At 39.2% G+C, this 25947-nt stretch overlaps 1 protein-coding gene across 1 annotated transcript in view; it reads left to right on the top strand.

Annotated features, from left to right (window-relative positions):
• The first annotated feature begins 200 nt into the window (after positions 1-200).
• The window catches only part of BMPR2 (bone morphogenetic protein receptor type 2), an 84068-nt gene continuing 58321 nt past the window's right edge, over positions 201-25947 (top strand). The window contains exon 1 of the mRNA XM_083378028.1: positions 201-1498. Within this exon, the coding sequence (XP_083234154.1) occupies positions 1423-1498 (76 nt within the window). The 5' untranslated portion in view covers positions 201-1422. The remainder of the gene's footprint in view (positions 1499-25947) is intronic.

Here is a 25947-nt window from a genome sequence, read left to right on the forward strand (position 1 = left end):
TTATGACTCGTGGACTTCAACTCCCAGAATTCCTGAGCCAGCATAGCTGGCTCAGGAATTCTGGGAGTTGAAGTCCACGAGTCATAAAAGAGCCGAGGTTGCCGACCCCTGGGATAGAGGAAGGAAGGAAGGAAGGGAGGGAGGAAAGGGAGGAAGAAGGGCGAGCTCGAGCTCAGCAGACGACGGCGGGGCGGGGCTTCGCGGCGCCCGCGGGCCAGGCGCTGAGACAGGCAGTTTAACAGCGACTCCCCTTTGTGTCTGGACTGAGAGAAGGGGAGCCGCTGCCAGCCAGCCAGCCAAGCCCAGCCCAGCTGCCGGAGGCGGGGAGGCGACGCGACGTGAGAATCCCCCTGCGCGGAGCCTTCGCGGGCAAGGCTCCCTTCGCCTTGCGGAGGAAGAGACGGGCAGCTGACTCCCCGGCGGGCTGGTTGGAAACAGGGGCAGGGCGGCGAGCGAATGTGCGAGGGGTGCGGGAGGGCGAAAGGCTTTGGCCGCCGCGGGTTGCGCTCGTCGCGGCTTCCCTGCTCAGCTTCTGGGCGCTGGCGAAGCGGGCTCTTGCGAGGGGAGGAAAGAGGGCGGAAGAAGTGGCTCTGCCCTCCCCTCTTCCCGCTGGAAGGAGGGAAGGGGAAGGCAGAAAGAAAGTGCATTTTCCCGAGGGCTGCCTAAAGAAGAGGAAAGGCCTCCTTGCGCCGGGAGCTGCTCGGAGCCAGGAACTGGGAAGCCCCGATCTGCTGCTTCTGCTTCTTCAGAGAAACGCCAGGACTTTCTGCCCGTTTCCTTTGCTTGGAGTTATTTCCTTTTCCGCGTACTTGCGTGTGTGGGTGCGCGTGTGAAAGCCAAGTGGACGCCGGGTGTGTTAAATTTCATTCGAGATTGATGGCACGTAATGGGGCAGTGGGTCCTTAAAATTCCCCGTAAAGAAGATGAACGACTTCTTCTTTCTAAGTGACAAGGAAATAGCCTTTTCTTAAGAAAAGAGACAGCACAAAGATTTGGATCCTTGTTTTCCACATCTTAAATCTTGGCCTTTGAATCTGTCTACATTTTTTCCTTTTGTGGCGACAATCGATTTTTTTGTGTGTGTGTGTCCTTTTCACCTCTGGATATGATTCATTTGAAACTTGAGTGGTGTGGTGACAGGCTGAAGAGACATGGGAGTTAATTTCAGTATTACAACAATGACCATCATCTTAAGAAAAAGAACATGCCTGTCGGTTTGAGGAAAACTCATCTTCTGAGGCCAAGCCCTGAACCATGAAGGCAGATGTGCTTAATGAAGTAAAAGCTCAAACGGCTCCTCCTCGTATCTATCACTTGCCCTTTCAGACTGGATTGTAAACTGAGAAATTAAGACTCTTGGAAGACAGCAGATTTCCTCCTGTCAGCATTTTTTAAACTACACATAGCTGGATCCCTCCAAATATGACTGACTTGCTGCAGCACCTTTTACTGGTGCTCTTGTTCTCCAGTGCCACCTTACAACTCAGCATTGCGGCTGGTAAGTAGCCAGTGGGTGTAACATGACAGCATGTTCTGCAAACAGATTAAATTGCATTACTTGAATTTAAACCAGTGGATTTCTGATAAATTCCATAGGAATCAATGGTGAATTTGCATAATTTGGTTCAGTTCTGTGGATGACATCCACACTCTTTTTTTTTGCCAAAGAAATGGCGTGTGGCTTAGGTTTTTTGAAAATGCCTTGGAAATTATGTTCAAAGGTGTGTACTTATTTTGCAGTATTTTAGATGAGCACAGTCTGTGTCATTAAAAATATTTTGATTTTAAAATATCAAGATACATATTTTCAAAGAATGTTTCTAAACAAAGTGATTAAAAATTTATTAGTTGAGCATAAATCTTTATTCACAGCCATTGAGATGATCAGTGGTTTTTCAGGATCATTAACATAAAAATTAACAATATATATTCTAGACATATTAAATTAATCTGTCAATGTCTAGAAGGATGATACATAGCTATTCTATGTGCATTTTGACCAGTTTTTGTTGGCATGTGCTTTGTTAATTGCTAACTATATTTTGGGCATTTTAAAAGAAATGGAAATTCTCTTCATATATACTTCATGTGTAATTTTGATTTTGGCGTAGGCTGGTCTAGGAGTGAGGATTTATGCTCCAAAGTATTGTGTCTTTACTTTTTTTTAATTTCATGGATTTCATTCCAGCTATTAGGATGCATTACATTGTTACAAACGTACAAGGTTTTCATTACTAGAAATGACAACCTCTTTTTATTTTCCTGTTACTATTTTAATGACCTATAGAGTTGTATAGGACAAGAGATACTTCTTGGAAAATTTTGCAACAATATTAGAAGGATAATCTTAATAATCTGGTTTAACTGGAAATTATAATGTTTTAACAGTTTCAAGAAACTAATATAGCAGGATTTAGTAAAAAACCATATTTTTATAAATCATATTTTAATTTATGCAAATATAAATATAGATGATTCTTAGCTATGCTCAGTATTCTAATGTTAATTGTGATATTAAGCACAATTGAAGTTGTACTTTCACTAGGTTTTTAAAATGATATGAAACATTTGCTTATGTGGAATATTTTGTGTCATTGGCATTTAAAGTTGATGCCCACTATTCCTTTCTCTGCTAATTCTATAGACTTTTTCTATAAAAACTGGATTTTTAAAACTTACATGTAATTATAATATATTTAATTTGGAAAAATATGTTTTTCCTGTCAAATTTGCTTAGCACTAGCAAAATGATAAGAATTGTTTTTATGATTTCTGAACTAAATAAACAGATACAATATCCTTGATCTGTTACATATAATGGAAAAAGGGGTATATCAGCTGTGTTTACACTACTGTTTTGACCTACCTCCATCTACTGATATATATATTATTGAGTTGGGAAATTTCCAAGCAATTCTTATACAGATACAAGTACATTCTTTTGAAACTCAGCCAAAACCACCATTCAGAATAATTATTGACTTTCTACAGAGTACTTTTAATATATGTAAATTCACAGTTTCTAACACTGAATAGTCAATATAGTTTTACAATATCTGAAAATATAAAAACAATGTAAACAAATTCACTTTTAATTTCAGAATGTATTTTTAAAGCATTTCTGCATTTTTAGTGTCAGATTGTTTCTAATTTCAAGTTTATCATGATTAAAAAAGGAAAAAGGGATTGAGAAATTGAAGGGAAGTAAAGTTTAGACAAAAGTTCTTAATTTTCTCAGATTCTTAATGTTCTAGGATGCTTTGAATGCTCAAATGTAATGCAGCCTGATGGTGGAATTTTGATAATCAGTGGGAATAGAAATAGGTGAAAACTACTGATCTTTCAGATGAGCTAATTTGAATGCTCACACTTCTATCCTTTCTTTTTACTGCTTGTGAGGATTGTTGAAATTCACAGAAGGAAAAGCCTGGTGAACTGGCCCTGTAATTTGACTAACCTATTTTTTTTAAAAAAAAACCCTTTTAAAGTGAATGTGCTTTAATATATATATTTACATGAATAATATCTGCTTTCCTCTGGCCTTACTCTCTTTTATCCAGATGTATTTAATGGAATATTTTAGTTCTTTTCTTGAAATTTAGCTTTCTGTCTTATTGAATCACATAAATCAACCCAGATGTATATGTTCCATATCAATCTTATTTAAGAAAAATGTATGTATTTAGGCTTAGGTTTGTAACCTATGTTCACAAATATTTAGGATAACATAACATAAATGAATATTTTAAATTTGTAATTATTATATTTGCCAAATATAGATGTTTATTTTACATTTGAGGAGCCAGAAAGAAAAAATTAAAAAGTTATTAATTTAATTAAGTCTTCAAACTGGAATTCTTACTTGTAAATACTATTACAAATACTATTATTTTTCAACTCCTGGAAATCATTGCAATCATAAACGTACAGCACTATGTATTTCCTGCACTAGAGGGAATTATTTTCATATTAATATATTTTACATTTAAAGAATAACACTGGTTATTATCTTTTAAAGTTGGGAATTTGTAATGCGTAAGTCAAGAACATTTGTGATTTATGTGGTACCTCTGAATTAGAAAAAAAAAGTAAAAAGTGTTTTTTTCATCAACTCTTGAGCTTGGAAACCAAGAAGTAGCTTTTGTATGAACAATGACTTAGCAATTTTTTCATAATACATATATTTAAAGTGGTGTAACCTTTGTTTCTGATAGCTTCTTTTTTGGATGCATGATATATATTAAATACATTTAGTGGTCCAGTAAAATTTAAATTTCAGGTACTTCTCTTAAGTATTTGAGAAAAGAAAAAAATAAGTTGATATATTGAAATAAAAATAAGTGTAGGTCTGGAATATTAAAAATAGGGAGAGCAAATCAGATCTCTGAGTATTTTTTCCTCCCAGAACAATTTAAAATTTTGAATATTGCAGTTAACAGGACAATAATCAGGTTTTAAATACAGGTAGTTCTTGACTTAGAACTGGTTACTTAATGATCAAAGTTATGATAGACTTCCCTCGCAGAACTAGTTATGACCCGGTTTCACACACACAAACACACATACACTGCAGTCCTATGTCCACATTTTGGGTGATTGGCAACTGGACTGCATTTGCAGCCATTTGCAGAATCACATGGTCACATGATTGCGATTTTCAGTATATTTTGCCCGTTTCTGGTCTTTCTGGTTTTTGGCACAAACGCCTATTGAATATAATTGGTTCATTTAACAACTGCCACATTTGCTTAATGACTGCTGCCAAAACAGTTATAAAACCAGGCAGAGTCATTTGGTAAACCACTTAATGACTGTCATGGCATATTCTGAGCTCAATTACAGTCATTAGTCAAGGACTACCTATCAATGAAAGCCCCATTGATTCCTCACTAAATTTGTCTAGACACCATATATTTGATGCATATGCAGATTTACCAAATACGTTTCCTCATGGATCTTGGGATCTTTAGACTGAGAGAGTGACTGGTCCATGGTCACTAAGCAGGATTGCCTAAGTGGGACTAGAACCCATTATCTCCCGCTTTATAGCCTGACACCTCAACCACTACACCAGAATGGCTCTCATATGATATATACCAAATGTTTATGGCAGTTCATTTTAGTTTAAAAATGCTATAATTATTTTCATAGTTATTGGCTAGCCTTATGTTAATAAGAAACCTAAGAGTTCCCACCTCATTTTCTTACCTGTTTAGTTGTTGCTTAGGCACCTTTGGTTTCTATTTCTGACTGCGGTTGTTGTTTCATCTGAATTCTTAAACACTAGCCAACTTCAAATGGTAGTCTGTAGAGCTGTTTAAATTAGCCATAGTTAAGATTAATCACAAGTGAGATGGAGGCAGAAGCTTCTCATTTCCTTGTGACTGCAGTATGGGAAATTGTTTGCCTGATGCTTATGTAATGTTAATGTACAACTTAACTGTGAAATCTTTCCCTCCCTTATTCTTAAATGTTTCCATACACTTTTAACTGATTTTATATTTAAAAATTGTTCTGTGACTTTACATTTAAATAAGCAGAGATATGCTGCATGATAGTTGCTAGAGAAAATAGTTTTACAAGAGTAGTAAGTGTAAAAAATGGTCATAAATCACTTTTTTCAGTCTGTTGTAACTTCAAATGGCACTAAATGAATGGTTGTTAAGTCAAGGACTACCTGTACTTTATTTGGAGAAAAAATTAAGTTTTAGAATGGTTAGAGTAGGGAGATTATATATATATATAATTATATATATACCTGTGACCCTCTATTTACTAGATTTGCTTCTTAATAATGGATTCTTCAAATGAAAGATATGCATTGCTGCCATAGCAAACTTCTTAGTGCATAGGAATAAAGCAGATTACAGGTAAATGAATATACACATTTTGTATCATATAAATTATACTGTGTATATTACCATATGCAGTATATATTCCAATTAAGTTGTTAGTTTGCTAGAACCACTCGTATTTTACTTGAGAATAGTTTTAATTATCATTTGATAAACCATAGGTCTTGATTTTTACATCAAGATTGTACAGCAAAAGTTGTTTATCACATGTAGCTAATCCTTAAAAATCCCATGGTATGTTTACTAAGTCCACAGTTTGAAGGGATTAATCTTTCACTGTTTCCTAATGTCATTTTTCAGAGCTGTGCACTGCTACTAGAAAGGTTGTTATTTTTTTCTGATCGTTGTCATAGAAATGACTAAATTGTTATTGCCTTCCTGGGTATGATGAATTTCCTCTTTAATTTTTTAGCACATTGCCCATGTTTATCTGTACTTGAGCCCAAGAATATAGACCAATTGCCACCTTAATTTCTTATCACCACCTGTTACTTCACTTCGCTAAGTTGACATTAGCATTGTCTTTTCAAATTTTTAGCATTAGATTCTTTCATTTTCTGACCCTACTTGCATAATGCATAATAACCTTTCTTTACTTACAGCTGATGAAATGTTGTTACCTGAATGTCTTAAATTGTTATTGTTTCAGACTTCAGTTTTGTTTCTATCATCTCTTCTGTTATAAGTACAGTATTCATATAACATATTTGCTCTAAATTGAACAGATATGCTACAATATAAATCCTTGTCTCAGTCCTTTTCTCTTTCTGAACTAGTAAATTTCCCCAAATTGGATTACTCTAGAGCCTTATTCATTATAAATGTTAATTAGAAGAACATTCAGATATTCTAACCAACCATTAGCTTTAATATAGTCCGCATTTAACTTAAAGTAAAGTAACTCTTCTCCTTACATTCTCTTGTTTCTTTATTTCTGTCTTCTGTTAGGTATCTGATTCAATTTCCTTTGATTTTCTTTTCAAAAATTTTCCTATTCATTTGGCATTGTTATATATAAAATCTTACACAAAACTTAGTGTGAGGAATCCGAGTAATGGTTCAGTAATTTACAGATTCTCTTCAATTTCCCTTCTGTACCTGTCTGCTGCTCTTTTTGAATTCACAGTTCACACAACGTTCCATGTATGATGATATAGAACTTTTAGCTTTTAAAATGCTTGTTCTGCAGTGTTAAATATTCCATACTGTACCTGACACTTTTTTATTTGACAACAGTCTATAGTCTGTTGTAATGCAACTCATTTCTGAATATATATCTCTGTACAAATGTTTCACTTCTTTCATAAAGTTAAAGGCAGATTGAAAGATTATACTGGTGATCCTCGGATTATTATTCAGGAACCTTTCAAAGTTACAGTGGTACTGAACAAGGATGACTTATGACTGGTCCTTCAAGTTGCATCCACTGCAGCATCCCCGAGGTTACATGATCATGATTCAAGCACTTGGGCAACTGGTTTGCATTACAACAGTTACAGTATCCCATAGTCACATGACCACAATTTGCAATCTTCTTTACTGACTTTGCATAAGCAGAGTTAGTGGGCAATCCAACAGGCGGTTTCAAGTCACTCCTGCAAATTTCTCCTGCTCCTACCACTTTTTCTTTTGAGGATCCTTCAGGTGCATGGGGATATTGTACTCTGTAGTGCATACTTCATAGCACCCATCTGCCTGCCTGTACTCTGTAGCACCCACATACAGCACCTGCCTGCTGTTACTCCATTGCATTTACTTGCGTGCTAGCCTGCTTGTCTGGGACACTTTTCAATGATGTGCTTCTGGATTCCCACCACTTCACATGTCACCGTCATGTAGGTCCTCACTAAACAAGCTGTGTGCCCCTCACTTAACGATGGCAACAGGGACTGCTGGGATTGCTGTCACTAAGTCATTCTGCTTTATGATTACATTGCTTGGCAATGAAAATTCCAGTCCCAGTACTCCTTACCTGAGGACTACTGCCATGAAAATTCCATTTATAAAATGTTTCATATACTTTTTCCATTCTCCTTTATCTTAATTTGTAGATTCAGTTACTATAGCAATGAACGCACAATTGAAAGATCAAATGACAAGGTTGGGGATGGGTCATCATGGAGAAAATCTATGTAATTTTTGTCAGCATCCCTGTTTGTATATAGTTTTAAGCCAAATGCTCTAGTATAAATAACTTATCCATATAAGTAATTGCTGCAGATATTCTAACATCGGTATTTTTGCTGTAAGCTAAGTAATATATACCTTCAAAGAGTTTGAAAGAATGTAATTCAGTAAGCTTTTCATTTGAATAGGCCTACTTTCTCATCTAATTAGAATTTTGCCTCCCCAATTAGATAATTTCTTTTAAACCCATAGAACGAAATAGTGACTTACTTTTTTTTCCTATTGTTTTGCCAGGAGCAAACAATATGAGGAAGATAAACAGTCGGAAGCATACCGAATTTGAATAACAGAAACCACAAAGTAAAATAGTATCACAGATCAGTTTCAATCAGTTGATTCTCTAGATTACTAGAGAGATTGAAATTGGAATTGATTCTGTTTTGCCAGTTAAGAACTATTAAATGGATCCTGAATTTTCATTGCATTATTGTGATTACCTCTGTCTCCTATTTTTGTACTATTCAGCAATTCTATTGCTCTAGATCAGACATGTCAAACACAAGGCCCGGGGGCCAGATCCGGCCCACGAAGTGGTTTCATGCGGCCCGCGAAGCCATCCTGGAAACAGTGAGGGAACGGCCCCCACTGCCTTGGCCCTGGCCCAGAGACCCTCAGATCTGTTCCACTCCTGCCCAGGCCCCCATAGACACCCTTGATGCGAACGATGTAGAGCTGGCCACGCTCACCCAGTAGGCCATACGCACTCTAGCCACGCCCACCCAGCAGGCCATGCCCACCCAGCCCCCTGAGGGCAACCGCAATGCTGATGCGGCCCTCAGTGAAATTGAGTTTGACACCCCTGCTCTAGATCATGGCTTTTCAACCTGTGGTACACGTGGCAGTGGTACACAAACCTTCCCAGCCTAGCCCTGGGTACTGCGGGAGGGAAGGAGCTAAAGCGGCGCAGCGCAGGACTTGCCTTGAGAGAGTCCTCGGGAGCTGCAGGGCTGCTGGGGTGAGGCAAAGGCCCCAGGATCAGCACTTCCGACTCACCCAGAAGAGAAAGGAGGAGGAGGGGTGGAGACAGGAAGGGATATAAAAGGAGGCAGTTTGGGCTGGAGAGAGAGAGAAAAAAATGCAGCCTTGGGAGGAGGAAGAGTCAGCTGGAGCTGCACCGAAGGTAAAAGGAGGAGGGGCTAGAGAGGAGAGGACAAAAAACAGGCCGGATGGAGCGACAAACAGGTAAGAAACGCAGCTGGGGAAGGGTCGTGGCATGAGAGTCCTTCCCTCCCTCCCTCCCTCCCTCCGTGCCCAGGAAGGGACGAGGGGAGGGAGACCGGCTGCCAGGGCAGCTGGAGGCTGTGCTGCCGGTGGCCATGGCTTGAAAAGCCACTGTAAATTGCTGGACAAGAGCCGCACAGTGTTTGTGGCAGGAAGATATTTATAATGAGGGAGGGAGAAAAACAGGCATCTCCTGAAGACCAGCAAATGGCCCTCGCCCTTTTCACATACCCGTGGACTCCGGAGGAGGGGATGCTGTCAGTGGCAGGAGAGTCCATGTTACCTGCGCTACGCCACCCAGACCCCAGCCTGGATTTGGCAGGCAGTGGCACATTCTCCACACCACACGGAGTGACCAGGCAAGGCCAAAAAGCAACATCCCGGCCCTGCCTGGAATTCTAAGAACAAAATATTGTTGTCAGAATTGTTAAGCTTTGCATCGTTTCCTTCCTTCACGTTTCATTTTTGGCTGTTATTCATGCACTTTGTACCCTTTTCTTATTTGCTACTAGAATGATTTGGTTTCATTTGTGTGACAAAAATACTATTCAAAACATCATTTATTAATTTTTTTCATATTCATATCAGTAAAGCCAGAAATAACTAATTTGCATTTATATGGTAACATTGTTTCACATCTCTTTTCTTGCTAGTTGAATCCTAGTCCTTCCTTTCTCAGTTGCTACATAGAGTAAGGAAGATGGAAATACGCAGGATCCATTACTTAGGAAAAACAGGCTGAAGCATTTTTAAAGTTCAGAACAACATGATAGCATTCCAAAGTGGCTTAGGCAAACACCTCCCTGATTCATTAGACTAGAAGAGGAAGAGATACGGCACAGGCAAACTTGCTTTTTATAGTGAATTTCAAAAATAGTAGTTTTTAGCCTTCCCTGTATCTGGAATTGATTTCCTCGTCTGGTCTATCTAGTGAGGCTGACCTCATTCGTGCAGATTCTTCTAAATGTTATCCTGTTGTTCTGGACTTATAAAGCATTTCAGCCCCTTTTGCCTATTTAATGGTTCCTCCGTATCTCATCAAAGTCATCTTCTATATCTCTTCTACTCATGCCCTTTTCACCTTATGACTCGACTGTTGCAATGTACCTTATATGAGGTTGCCCCTGAAGACCATTCAGAAGCTTCTACTGATCCAGAATTTAGGAGACATGGATAGTGATGTGCTTGCCTTGGCATTCCCACATGACCCCTCGACTTTGTGAGTCAATCCAAATGATTGCCATTGTGTTTCCAGGTGCAATTCAAAGTGCTGGCTATCAGCTATAAATCATTATATAACATAGGGTCAAGTTATTTGAGATACTCCTGTCTCCTGTGATTTCTGCCTGGCTAGTACTACCCAATAGAGGGAGCATGCTCCAGATCTCCTCATTAATCACTATCGCCTTTCAGAACATAGGGAACACGTTTTTCTCTGTAGTAGTACCTGCTTTCTGGAATGAAATCCCCTCTGAGCTCACAGTTCCCGGTGTGACAGCATTCCCAAAGTCCTTGAAAAGTTGGCTGTTCTAGCCTTTATGAGATGTCATCTGGATTGCCATCTTGTCATTATCATATGATCCTTTTTTGAATTAATTTTCATTATATTTACTGATTTTTACTTTATTTTACTTTATTTGGTGAGCCATTCAGAGTTGGCTGGAATTAGGCAGCATCAAAATGAAATAAATATCTTTAATAATAATGAATAAATACTGCAGTGGAAAAAATGGTTGCTTTTCAAATGAAAAAAGTGTGCATTTTCAGATAATTTAATATTTTACATCTTATTAAAGGAAGTGCAAAAGAGCCTGATTGCATTAGTCAAGTTTATTTTATTTATTTACCCAATTTATAGGCCACCATCTCAACAAATGATTCTGAGTGGCAAACAGAATTAAAATAACAATAATATTATGGGTTTTTTTCTAGTCTTTGGATATATAAAGTACTGAAGTAGCAGCAGGATTGCTTTGTTTTGTTGTTACTTTGACATCCCTGTAGAATTGTCTTCCTTGAAAAGACTACAGTGTACTGTACATCCTTATTTTTAAAACCTTTCAATGGCAGGGAGAGCATAATTGACTACAGTGTGATATTAGCGGAAAGAGACAGCGTTTATTTACATTAGATTGTTTAGCTTTGCTCTTTACAGATTCAGATTTTTAAAAAATGGCTTAGGGTAAAAAGATAAGTGAATTGAATTATGAGCCAAATTGTATCTTCAGAATAGTTTGATTGATTTGATTTATACTGCTGCCCAACTCACCAAAGCAACTCTAGGCATCTTATATTCGGTTAGAAGCATAGGACAAACACCCAAAACAGAATAACTGACTAACCAAGGACAGCCACTGTATTCATGACCTTCCATTTCTAGATAGGCTCAACCTATGCTCTGGCCAAATGCCTTGGGGAAGAACCAGGTCCTTAATCAGGGCTCCTTAAATCTGGGGGGGGGGGTTAAGAAGGGGGAATGTTGTTCTACAGGAGAGAGTCATTGCAACACAAAAGTCATGCCTCTGGGATCTCCATTGAGTAAGTTTGTTTCACAGAAACATTCTCACTTTGCTCCATGAGATAACCAGAAATAACTAAAGACAGACAGTCCTGCAGATAACCCGGCCTTGTGCCACGAAAGTCCAAATAGGTGATAACTTGAATTGTCACAGTATTCCTCTGACCCTTCTTACCCCAGGAGAGTGACTCCAAAACAAGGTCACTGGATGGATAGTTGAAATGAATGTTTTTAAATGTAATTGCAATGACAATAAAAATGACACATTTTTAAAACAATTAGTAATTAAAGATTTTCACCCCAATAAAAAAATTGGGTTGCAGATAATAAGCAAAAGCTTGATGCACTCGATATCTAAACAAGTAATTGATTTTATATTTACTTATGATAAAATTCATGAGTTCTGTTTCTCATTCTGGTCATGAGTTGCTGTTTTCTATAATTTTATTTATTTACATTTTTAGAACCATTTAGGGGTCCCCAACCCCCTGTCCATGGACTGGCATGGCATACCAGCAACCGGGCCACGCAAACAAGTGAAGCCTATCCGTTGGATGCAGGCAGCACACAAAACCACGCCCCTCTGGTTCGCGGAAAAATCTTTCTCCATAGAACCAGTCCCTGGTGCCCAAAGGGTTTTGAGGGCCTCTGATTTAGAATCATTAGATCTGTAAAATATAATTTGTGCCTTTAACACCATAAATATTAAGATGGGATTAAAGTATGTTCAAATTGATTATATTCTAGTTGGATATCAACTAGTGAAAATAAACTCATAAGAGCAGCGTGTTGATAAACAATGTTGGCTTTTGTACAGCAGCTGGTGGCTTAATAGATTTGTGCTGCCATTAACTGGAAGAGCTGAAGCAGAACAGAAGCTTCTCTGTATTCTGACCAATGAACTTTGTTCTTGTTAGTTTAGGAAAAATTATTATTGAGTTTATTTTAATACTATAAGTTATTGCCATTTAATTTTGTTTGAATAGAGTCATTTGAATTAGTAAGTCCTTTATGTGCATTTTGTACATTTTTAAATCTTTCTTAATCAAAATTTTTTCTTTAATGGGTAAAAATAATAAAAAGTAATAAATGAAGGTAGCTATAATATTAATATAATGCTGAAGAAAATTCTAAAATAATAGTAGGCTTAGATTATTTTTATAGCATTGATTTTAAATCAGATAAACAATTTACTTTGGTCCTAAATCGTTTTAGCCTTTAGGATACCAGGCAATTGACTAAATAAATTGTCCAACTTCAGGATATCTAACAGTAAGAATAAAAGTGAGGATTGCTTGAGACAGACAGATATATGGGCACATGGAAAAACATGAACTTGTCAAAGAACTGCTTCCCTCTGATTACATTAGGCTACCATATTCAGAGGCACCTCCTGCTTATTTCTTATTTCTGTAGCATCTCAGAGACGTTTCTTGCATGGGTTTGAATGTGCCACTATTCAAATAAAACTATCCATCTTTTACAGTGTCCCCTGGTATCGACATACACACAGAGTGACCTGCTGCTCAGAAATAATCCCTACCATCAATGTGGCCCGGCATTGGGCTAGATAGAACTATATAAATTTATGTTTTTATTAAAGTTTCCAATCTTTTTACATTTAAATCAATAATTTTCTCCTTTGTAGTTCCTGCATTTCTGGTACGAGACTAGAAGAGAAACATCTTGCAGTTGGCACAAGTTTCGACTGCTGCCTTCCGTATGTTATAATGCCTGATCAAAATCTTATTTGCCGGAATTGGAGATTACAAATTCCAGTTGAGACATTTTATTGATAACACGATGCTCATAGAAACATTTATTATAACATTTTCCCAACATTTGATGAGGAAAACCCTAATTTTAATAATCCTTTATTTACATATTAATGATTAAGTATTCCAAAGTTTTGAGTGATATATACTCAAAAGATATACTGAGAGTATCTTGAAAAAAAATCAAATAAGCAGATAATTTTCGGTTTCAGAGAACCATAGCAAAGATGGAAAAGCTGTTTAAACATGTACAGCTCTAATCACTAGAGAAGTGTGAAGATTTGGAAATCTCCTATTCTACTAAGTTCAGTAAAAGGCAAACCTCTTTATATTCTATGGAGAATATACATGTAAGGAACCTGCTATTTTCATTTCATTTTTTTAAATGAATTTTGATAGGAGGCAGAGAGGTAATAATTTTTTTACTTTATTTCTCTGCTTTTTTTAATTTTTAGAGACCATACGGGCAATTGTGTGTTCTCAGTTGCATAAGATACTCAGAGCCCTTCTAAATCGTCCTGATGAATTCTCCATTACTGCTTTTGACGAGAGAGAGAGAGAGAGAGAGAGAGAGAGAGAGAGAGAGAGAGAACTTCTGCTACTTTTTTTGTACTTAGCATGGAAAGAAAGCAACCCAAAGTAGAAAACAGCTCTCTTTCTCCAGGATCCTTCCTTCCTTCCTTCCTTCCTTCCTTCCTTCCTTCCTTCCTTCCTTCCTTCCTTCCTTCCTTCCTTCCCTACCTCTTTGTCCCTTTCCTTGCTGAGTGTACTGAGAGGCAACTGTGAGTTCACAGCCAGGGAGTGAATTAAGTTAAATGATGAAAATAGAAAATGATGTGTTATATGAAAAAAAGGAATGGGGGAAAAGCGGAGAAGGGTACAATTGCTGGGTGTTCTGCCCTTATTTCTTGAAGATGAACTAGGATGTTTATGCCTATGGGAGTGGTACATAAAAGAATATGTATATGTGTAGGATAAATAATGATTGAACAATAGAACAATGAAGAAAAGTATCTGCCTACTTTTGAATTATTATTTTTAATTAAGACCATCTAAACTCTATTTCTTTGGAGGTAATAGTAGCAGTAACTCCATTGAAAGTTCAACACAGAAATATTGACCTTTTTTCTTTTCCAGAGTTCCCAGAAACGCTTACAGAATTGGGGGTATTAGGAATATAGTTGGCTCTTAGTTAAACTTAAACATTTGAATTTCTGCTTATATGGCAAGCTCCCTTCTTTAACTATAATACTGGTTTTTCACATAAACTACATGATTATATGGAGTTGTGAAAGCATTACTAGATTTATGTAGGCTAATATCATCCCTTGGATACAGTCGTATTTGGGATGTAATGTTGTGCAGTACATATAGTCCTCAGCTTACGACCACAATTGAGCCCAAAATCTCTGTTGCTAAGTAAGACAGTTGTTAAGTAAATTTTTCCCCATTTTATTACCTTTTTTGTGATTGTTGTTGAGTGAATCACTGCAGTTGTTAAATTAGTAACATGGAATCTGGCTTCCCCATTGACTTTGCTTCTCAGAAGGTCACAAAAACTGATCACAGGACTGCAGGACATTGCAACCGTCATAAATACATGCCAGTTAACAAGCATCCGAATTTTAATCACATGACCATGGGGATGCTGCAATGGTTGTAAGTGTGAAAACCAGTCCTAAGTCACTGTTTTCAGTGCTGTCGTAACTTTGAATACCAAATGAACTGTGGTAACTCGAGGAGTACCCGTACACTTGGTTGCAGCTTGTCTGGAATGTAGTTGTGGAAGTTGATTCATGTACAGGAATAAATATTTATTTATTTAAACTATGTAAAGAGCCAGTCACCTGACAGCAGTGACTGGGCGCATACATACAATGATTAAAGTACAATGATTATATTTTACAATATAAACCAATGACACCATGGTTAAAGAGTAACCTCTAAAACAAAATGCTACATCACCAACAGAGCTCACCTACCTGCCTGACCCAAATGCCTGAGCAAACAATCAGGTCCTGAGAGCTTTATGAAAGGCTTAACAGGGTCAGGGCCATCTACATTTCTGAGGGGGTGATATCCAACATAAATTCTACAACATTCCTTGGCAGTAATTAATTTTCTTTGCTCATTCTAAGACTGTGGCAAAGCTGAAACGCAGCCATTTTTAATGAACCAGTTGTGAATTACTGTCTGGTGCAGTGATTATTTAAATATACTTAGCTGTGATGGGCATAGAAAAGCCATTACAGTACTGATATTGTGGCAGCAACATCCTGAGAATAATTGTGTTAGTTTTCTGGGCATATCTAATTAAAATGACTTCTGTGCAATAATTTACTCTCATAGTATGGAATCTTTATTTAAAGTAACACATTAAGTTGCAGGAAATCATGGAACCTCAGTGTTAATTATACAGAAAATAAGATTATCTTCTTTGTATTACAAGAGGTATTGTGAGCACTTTCAGATATAATAGCTAGTTACGAAATGTCTGTTTTAACAGAGAGAAAATGGTTAAGCTTTTTCCATAGCAGACCGTATAACTTCCCAGCGCGTTATATGTCTCCTCAGTTTTTTTGTTTTTCTGTGGTGAGCAAACATTCAAACCAGACTGGAGCTGTCCATTCTTTTAATTTTCAGTGTTTGTGAAGTCTAGTGATTAATTTTGCAGTATGTTATATTTAACTTCTTGTTAAATTAAATAATTACAGATAGTCCTCGACTTCATTTAGTGATCATTTGAAGTTACAACGGCACTAAAAAAAAGTGATTTATGTTTGTTTTTCCACACTTACAATTGTTGCAGCATTGCCATGATCAAATGATCAAAAGTCAGGCGCTTGGTAACTGAGTCATATCCCCCCCCTTAGTGCCTTGTGGATCCCAATCTAATTTTAGATTTAAAACCCTGTCTGAAAAAAACTGGTCTTAGAACAACCAAAATCATTTTTCATTGCTGCTTCAGGTCCATCTGTTGTGGTCCTTGGAGAGTGAGAGTCATGTCTCCGTGGTAAGTCTGTGTCATGGGGTTATACTGCTTTTGACTAACCTTGCAAGTCTCAGGAAACAGGATGATGGTCAAGTCGGATCATTTTTTGTTCGTATAGTGGGTTCTTTGTCTTGTACTGCTGCTATATTGGTCTTGGATGGGGTGGCACTGCCCCCAAAAGTTCCCCAGTAATCTGGCGGTTCTCCTGGACTTGCAACTCCTGCTCAAAGAGCATGTACTGACACAGCCTACGCGAGTACTGCTCAGCCGCTTATTCGTGAGGAAAACCCCTTTTCATTGAACAAGGCAGGACTTTGTAAGAAAAAAATCCCTTTTATTTTGACACAGCTTTTATGGAACAAAACTCCAACCAGTCCTTTAGCTGTTGAGATGAACAAGATCAGTCTCTGGAGTTTTCAGCAGGAATGCTGAACACACACACACACACACACACACACACACACACACACATAGAAATCCAACAAACCTGGTTAAATGTTAAATGTCCAAGAATCCTGATGCAAGGAATCCAACAACAGAAGCACAAAGCCTTCGGCAACCAGCACCTCCCATGCCTCTCTTCTTTATAGTCCAGCCAGGGCGTGGCTTCTTACTTTGCCTATGCAGCGGCCCCACTGCCCTCCATTATCTTGCTCGCCTCTCCTCTCTGCACATCTGCGCATCCAGGACTTGTCCCAGTTGTTACTCCTCGTAGCTTAGTTCCACTCCCCAAAACAGCTGTGTCTCTGTCTGAGCATGAGTAGACGGCCCAGTTCCACATCTGGCTCAGAGTCCTTCTGCTCCTCTGAACCTTCCACAGACTCTGATGTGAACCCAGGCACCTCCTCATCCGATTCCTTGGACTCGGCTGCCGGATCCACTGGCAGGCGAGGAATCACAACAGAGCAGGTGGCAGTTGTGACCATGAGGGCCTTTGCACAACTGTGGGTTGTGCACTGATTATGCCCCTTACTGGACAAACAGCCCTATTCACAGTCACTCATGCCCTAGTCACCTCCCGTCTTGACTTTTGCAATGTGGTCTACATGGAGCTGTCCTTGAAAAGCAGCCAGAAACTCCAGTTGGTGCAAAATGCAGCGTCCCACATGGTTTTGCGTAGACCTCAGTATGGACATGTGTTACCTGGAGAACCAGGCCTGGAGAACCCAGAGCCAGATGGATGGAGCCCATTAAATGGCTGATAGGAGTGTGTGTTGTCACCGGAATGGGATAGGGGGTTATTATTTTTATTTCTTTTATATTGTGTTTTTATTTCCTGTAAGCTGTCTTGAGTCACCATGAGCAAGTAGGCAGCAATATAAATTTTCCAAATAAATATTCTAGGGATATGACAACTGTAAACTCTGATGTTAACCCCTTGTAAACTCTGATGATAACCCCTGTTCATTATGAATGTATCAGCACATAAACTGCATTTTAAAAAATTAATTTTAATTAATTTTCAAAAGTAGAAATTTGAAAAATTAAAACTGCAACAAAAAGGGAAAATAGGGAAAGAGAACACAGGGAAAGCTAAAAAAAATGACACAACAAAGAAAAAAAATGACATGAAAAATAGTTACTGCCAACCCTATTTGACACAGATACAATTATATAATGACATATTCTCTCTTTTAGTTTAGCAAAAAGCTTATACAAAACAAATATAAAAGATGTACCTTCCAAACAGTTGAATAACACCAATGTATAATATCATAATCTCTTACTCTAAATAAAACATATGTCCCACAAATACATCATAACAATTCCACAAATACATGTAATATTGCAAAATATTTCTATAATCAAATATCTATAATAAAGCATCTTCTACTTTAAGCAAATGGATAAAATAAAATGTATTCTATTAAACTCCAACAATACACAACATCTGCATTTGTAGCAGATGTAAACTTTAAATCCCCAAAACAGAACTTTTTTTTCTTTTATCAAGCAAAAAATCCAAAAGTGGTTTCCATGTAGAAAGAAAAGTAGTCAGTTTTTTATCTTTAATCAAAGTTTTTCATTTCAGCCAGTTCAGTTAACTTCACAATACTTGTAAAACTTCTTCCATTGTGGGAATTCATACATCCCTCCATCTCTGTGCATATCAAAGTCTTATGACAGATATCATTTATAAAAGCCAAGTCCCCTATCTTTTTTCAGCCTATTTATACACCAAACCTGAAAGGAAACCTTCTGGTTTCTGCACATGAACTTGTAAGAATCTTCAGGATAGAGCAGGGGTGTCAAACTCAATTTCATTGAGGACCACATCAGCATTGTGGTTGTCTTTGGGGCGCCGGGTAGGTGTTGCTGGGGTGGGTGTGGCCTACTGGGTGGGTGTGGCCTACTGGGTGGGTGTGGCTGAGTGGGTGTGGCCTACTGGGTGGGCATGGCCACTTGCTTCAGGGGTGCCTGGGCAGGACTGGGGCAAATCTGAGGGTCTCCGGTGGAGGAGGATGGGACCGGGATGCGCGCTGGGACATGGTCCCTCCCACCCTCCCTCCCTTCCTCTCTTCTTTCCTTCCTCCCTCCCTTCCTCCCTCTGTTCCTTCCTTCTTCCCTCCCACCTTCCATTCCTTCCTCCCTGTTCCTTCTTTCCTCCCTCCTTTTTTCACTCTCCTCCAACTCTACCTTCCTTCCTTCCTTCCTTCCTTCCTTCCTTTCACCCTCTTTTCCTTTTTCCTTGTTTGTTCCTCTGTTCCTTCCTCCCTCCCTGCCTCCCTTCTTCCCACCCTCCCTTTTTTCCTCCCTCCCTCCCCTTCCTTCGCCTTCTCATCTCTTTCCTTCCCCCGTGCTCAGGAAAGGGTGATGGGAGGGGGAGAGATTGCCAGCGCTGCCATGTTGCTGCCGGTCTTGCTATCCCATGTGGGGGGGGGTATCTGTGCCAATGAAATGGATGCCTCCTGGCTGCGAGGCTGCAGGTGCTGGTGGGGTGTGTGGCATTGATCTACAACCTGGTTGCATTCATCAAAGCCAGAATGCGCTCAGCCTAAGATCTACGGGAACTAGCAAGGAGCTGCCCCGCCACCTCTGTCCTGCCCCCCGGGTGTGTATATAGCAGATGGCCAGTGCTGGCTCCTGGCTGAAGTCAGCCTGCAGGGCAAGACAGCCAGCAGGGACACCGGACTCTCTTTGCGTGCACACCCAGGGGCAGGGTGGGGCTGCCCTGTGGATTTAAGGCTGAGTGTATTCTGGCTTTGATGGACGCAACCAGGTTGTAGATCAGCGCCACCCCCACCAGCACCTCCAGCCTCACAGCCACGAGGCATCCCTTTCCTCGGCACAGATACTCACTATGCGGGATAGCAAGACCGGCAGCAACATGGCAGCACTGGCAATCTCTCCCCCTCCCATCACCCCTTCCTGAGTGTGGAGGAAGGAAAGAGATGAGAAGGAAGGAAGGAAGTGTAGCGGAGAGGGGAATTGGGGGCGTTGGATCTGGCTGGGATCAACACTGGCTGGGAGGCTTTGCCAGAGCTCTGTGGATTCGGCAGAGTTCGGGAACTTTGGCAGCCTCCGCGGTGGCTGGCAGTGGGGCGGGGCTCTCGGGGAGGGACTTTTAAAGGGGAAGAGGAGATTGACTGGGGGAAGAAGATTTTATTTTCTCTTTTCTGGAGAGGCAAGCCAGAAGGAGGGAGAACGAGGTAAGAAGTTGGCAAAAAGGCTTTTTATTCTCTCTTGCCACCTCTGCCCTGCTGTCCGGGTGTGCGCACAGGAGACGGCCAGCGCTGGCGTCCTGGGTGAAGTCAGTCTGCGGGACAAGACAGCCAGCAGGGACTCTGGAGTCCGCTTGCGCATGCACCCAGGCCACAAGGCAGGGCTTCCCCGTCGACTTAAGGCTGAGTACATTCTGGCTTTGATGGATGCAACCAGGTTGTAGATCTATGCCCAGTCAGCGGGCAGTACTTCACTCTTTCCAGAGCAGGTCCCCAGGCCGGATGGAACCACATTTCAGGCCACATTTGGCTTACGGGCCTTGTGTTTGACATGTCTGGGATGTAAACCGCATTTAATGAAGAGCCAAGCCATGCTACTAGCTGTACAGTTTCATTTTAACTGTAATAACATCTATTTACAGATGAACTGACTATATCCCATTTTCTGTCATGCTGAGCTGGGAATTACTGTTTTCAGTCTACAACCTTGTGGCTAGGAGAAAAACCAGTATGATTCCTAAAATTGATTGTGCTGCTGAGGTTACTCTAAGCATAGCTGATATCCTATATAAGGAAGCATACTTTTTTTTGGTCTTAAAGTAACCCTGAGAAAGGGATTGAAAAATGAAGGGATTGAAAAATCAACCTAATTGGGCAATAATATGAGATGATCTGCATATTATGTTTTCCAGGTGATTTTTCCATTAATCTATATATTTAAAATTTAATGGAGCCTCAGAGATGTTGTATACATGTTGTAAAATTTTTAGTCTCCAGTTCTGATAATTGTTATACAGCTACTTTGTGGCTCACATTCTACAGTCTAACATGTCTGGGAAACAGTAGGTTGCTAACACATTGAATCAGACTTTTATTTAAAGAGAATAGAATTTAGAATTTAAATAATGTTTACAAAAAAGTAATAAGCAGCATTATTCAATCTATGGTGTGGTGCATTATATTTAACAGTGTGTGACTATATATGATTATACTTAAAAATACATATCGATAATTTAGATTGAACAATTCTTGTTTAAAAAGTTTATTTTTTATATTCTGATAAGAGTGGATCAGAAATTATCACGCAGATTGAAACTTAGTGAGTGGATTCATTTAGTAAACAGATCCTATCACTGCTTGTACAAGTATTTTCAATTTATAACCATAGTTGGGGGACTTTGCCCAGGTTCGCCTGGTGCTCCAGTTGCGGCCCTATCTGAACCGGGATGCCTTGCGTACAGTCACTCATGCGCTCGTGACCTCTCGTTTGGACTACTGTAATGCTCTCTACATGGGGCTGCCCTTGAAGACCACTCGGAGGCTCCAACTGGTGCAGAATGCAGCCGCGCGAGTTGTGTTGGGAGTCTCCCGATACTCCCATGTTACACCTTTGCTCCGCGAGCTGCATTGGCTGCCGGTTGCCCTCCGGGTGAGATTCAAGGTGCTGGTAATGACCTACAAAGCCCTACATGGCATGGGTCCGGATTACCTACGGCAGCACCTGCTGCCACCGTCGACCTCACTCCGTCCAGTGCGCTCCCACAGAGAGGGCCTCCTCAGGGTGCCTCCGATCAGAGAATGTCGACTGGTGGCCCCCAGGGGGAGGGCGTTCTCTGTGGGCGCGCCAGACCTGTGGAACCGCTTGCCGGTCGAGCTCCGGATGGCCCCCGACCTTCGCTCCTTCCGGCGGGATCTAAAAACCTATTTATTTGAGCAATCCGGCCTGGTCTGATGGGTTTGGGGTTGGGTTTTTAATATGGTTTTAACTATTGTATATATCGGGCATAAATTATTTAATTGTTTTTTAACTATTGTACTTTGTTTTTTAATATTTATTGCCCTGTACACCGCCCTGAGTCCTTCGGGAGAAGGGCGGTATAAAAATTGAATAAATATAAAATATATATAAATATAAATAAACCATCTCAGTCATTGAGCAAACTTGTTTGTTAACTGAGATGCTAATGTGACTTCTTAACAACTGCAACCCTGGCACCCAGGCCGAGGGAGCAGAAGAGCTGCCTGCTGAATTCAGCTCTTCATGGGCGAAAAGGGGGGCCGCAGGTACAGAGCTGGGATCTTAAGGGTCTGACCTCCATTTCTGCAGCCTGATTGCCCACCCTCTGGCAGGCAGCCCTTTCACTTTTGAATGGCTGCCTGTGGGGGAGAGGGGAATTTCAGTTCCACATAGAGCAGAAACGGCTGCCTTTCAGGAAGGAATTTCAGCTCTATAGCAGAAACCTTTTAAAGAGTCAAGCAGAGAAGATTGCAGATGGCAATCATATGGTCATAGGGTGCTTGTAAGCTGATTGGGAATATGTTACCAACTTAACAGGTGCGACACGTGCTTTTCATAAAGGGTGCAAAAGATGATCACGTGACCCCGGGACACTGCAACACCATACGGTAAATATGATTCAGTTGCCAAGCATCTGAATTTAGATCACACTACAATGGAGATGCTGCAGTAGTCATAAGTGTGAAAAATGGTCATAAGTTACTTTTTTCAGCGGTATTATAACTTCAAAGAGTCACTGAACTGTTGTAAGTTGAGGACTATCTGTATATTAATATATATAATTTTAAATGTTCATTGATGTATACTTCACATAGAAAATAATTGGCCATTTTTGTTGTAAACATTTGTCTAAGTCTTTGAAGCTAAGCTATTTCACTTCTGTGTAAATTAGTGCACATATGATTAATATTTTTGTATATCCTACTTATATGCCTGAACTTAAGAAGAATTGGATTAATTTTTACTAGTGCATTGAATGCTAGTGCATTTGATTATCATTCAGTAACATCTATCAGGATACATACTTCTCAGTTATACACTGTTAGATTGCTTTTTGTTTCTCAATACAACAGGACTTAAAAATGGAACTCTATAACATCTAGTTTTCCATAAGGCTACAAATATCAATGGCGCTTTTTCAATAGTAATATTGTTTGAAACTAAGAGCAGTATTTTGGTGATGATTCCAATTATTGATAAGAATATTAGCCTATTAAGTGCAGATGATTGGATTTCTTTATTTAATTTTCTTATGAAGAAAAGAACGCAAAACATTGCAGTATATTAGTTACGTCTATATAACGATGTCTTACTTAAGCATTAGACAGGACATATGTCAAGCTCCTGGGGGACTGCTATTTATTGGAGGAAAAATATATGTTTTCAGTTTATTTGTAGCCAAATTATTCAGTTGTGCAAATTGGTCATGTTGAAATAGAGTCCTTAGAGGCGAGGTAGCTTTATCAAACTTGAAATTTATTTCATATATCTTATGACAGTTTACTCAAAAGTTTCTTAAATGCTATGTTGGCTTTTTTTATATGGAAGTGCAAAGCAGAAAAATATTCTATTAGGCACCTCTCATTCTTTTATGTGTCGTTGAATTGCTGAGCTGATTTTCATCCTGTGGACCAGAGGTATGGTGTCTGTGTCGAAGTAGCAATCATACCTGTGTTTCCCCGAAAATAAGAATGGGTCTTTTTTTTTGCCTCCAAAAGAGGCACCAGTTCTTATTTTCAGGGGATGTCTTACTCACCTCTGGCACCGACAGCCCCACCCAGCTGGTCCGCTTGTTCTGTGGCGGAAGGAGCAGCTTCATTCTGCAGCAGCATTCCGGCCTGCATTTTGCCTTTCCAGAAGGCCTCTGCAAAAGGCCTCTGGATTCAATCCATAGCTGTCCTCAGCTGCAGAGAACTTGCAGAACCAAGCTATGGATTGAATCCATAGCTCTGTTCTTGGCTGCATAGGCCTTCCAGAAAGGCCTGTGAATGAGAAATACAGGTCTGGCTGCAGAAGAACTGCAAAAGAAATGGGCTGGCGAAGAGAGGCCTTGATGTAAGGTAAGTGGATGCGGGGCATGTGGGACAGATCCACACCCCTACCCCTACCCAAGCTTGATTTTTAAGTGTGTGCCTCGCCCCAAAACTAGGGCTTATTTTGGGGGGTAGGGCTTATATTACACACACACACACACCCAATCAAGCTAGGGCTTATTTTCAGAGTAGGTCTTACTTTCAGGAAAACAGTAATAAAATAATAAACCTTGGTCTCACTTCAGCTTCTGTATCTGAACACACATTAGAGCAAGAAAAAGAAATAGATATCAAAGTAGTTTAAACATTAATGTTTCTTTCTCAAAAAATGGGGCAAAGATCAACTTTATAAATGATAGGTATGCAACTGATATACTTTGCTTCTGTGATAAAAAATATTGTTAAGATAGAAAAATGAAATGCCCGCTGTTAACCATGTTGAAAAGATTCTATCTTACGGTATTGCTCAGGATTACAAGTCATGCTATAAAAATTCTGATTTGAAGATAGTAATGACTTTGGTTTGATTTCATTTGAGGACGGAGACTGTAAAGAAAGTCAGTGATATTTTAAGTCAGATTTGGCTTGTAATGTTCATAATTATCTACTTAGCTAATTCTATTATATCTAAAAAGTAATAAAAGGTCAAGAAAGATAGTCTCTGCAATTCAGACATTGTCCTGAATAAGAAGTTGAGCACAAATCAAGAATTGAGTTATTTTAGATTGCACTAACAAAAGCATTCTTTTCAAGAGTCAGGAAATAAGGGTGGTGCTGTTTTGGCTCTAATAAGAATCTTAAGTCTCTACCCTGTTTTAATGGTTCAGGGCTTGATTCGCTAGAAAAAGTGTATAAAGGTTGTATATATCAGAAAAGCATGAAGCTGAGAGAACTCTGTTTTTTTAGTAAAATAAGTTTTGGTAACACACTGCTGTTTTCACATATTTTAATTGCAAGAGACACTGATGCCCATCCACTGACAGTAGATTTGCCAGAGGATCCCCGTTTTTCCAGCTCTGCTAAATATTAGGTGGAACCTCGATGAAAGTTTCAGATTTGAAAATGTATGTGGGGGATACAGGGAAAAAAAGAGGATGCAAAACATTGCTATTTAAGGAAAACATACTGGATATAACCTAAATGACTGATAAAAATGATATAACATTTGCTTATATGACTTTATGAAAACCATGCAAAATGTAAAACAAAATTCTTTCAACTTCAGTATGCCAGTAGAATAAGCAGAATTGTTGGATTTGCTAAAGATTGACCAATATTTGCCCAAGTACATCAGATGGTTTGTTTGTGGTCATTTGTTTTAGAAAAGATACAAGGAAGAAACATATAAGGCCAAAGTTATAAAACTTTCATGCATAATTCAAAGTGATTATGAAAGCCTGGGATCAGTTCACATAGTCAAAATTTTCTCGGTGTGCAGGAGTTAATATTTGATTAAGTTTATTTATAGATGCCAGCACTCAGAAGAAAATTCCACATGGTGATGAAGTAAATCCAATTGCTATTAGAGCTTCCAAGAGATCATTAAGATTACAATATCAAGGTTACAAATTTGTTCTGCTCTTTCTGCTTTGAAAATTCTGAAACTGTGAATTGGATTTTTAAATAACAGATTACAGTTTACATTCTCTCTCTGTGTGTATATATATAAAATGGGTTTCCATAATACTAATTAAAATCTAACCTATATCATGATCTGAAGTATGTTTATCTGATTTTTAATAGCAATATTGTGGTTTTTGTAAGTTTAAAGGTAGTAAGGACTTGTAGGGATAAGGATTTGTAGGGAACACAAACATTTAACAAAAATGTATAAATCCTCACTTTTCCTTTGAGTCACATCAGTTATATTTATGATTCGATTCAAGAAATAAATAGTTCTTTTCAC

The sequence above is a fragment of the Vipera ursinii genome (assembly GCF_947247035.1).
Source record: "Vipera ursinii genome assembly, chromosome: 1".
NCBI lineage: Eukaryota > Metazoa > Chordata > Lepidosauria > Squamata > Viperidae > Vipera > Vipera ursinii.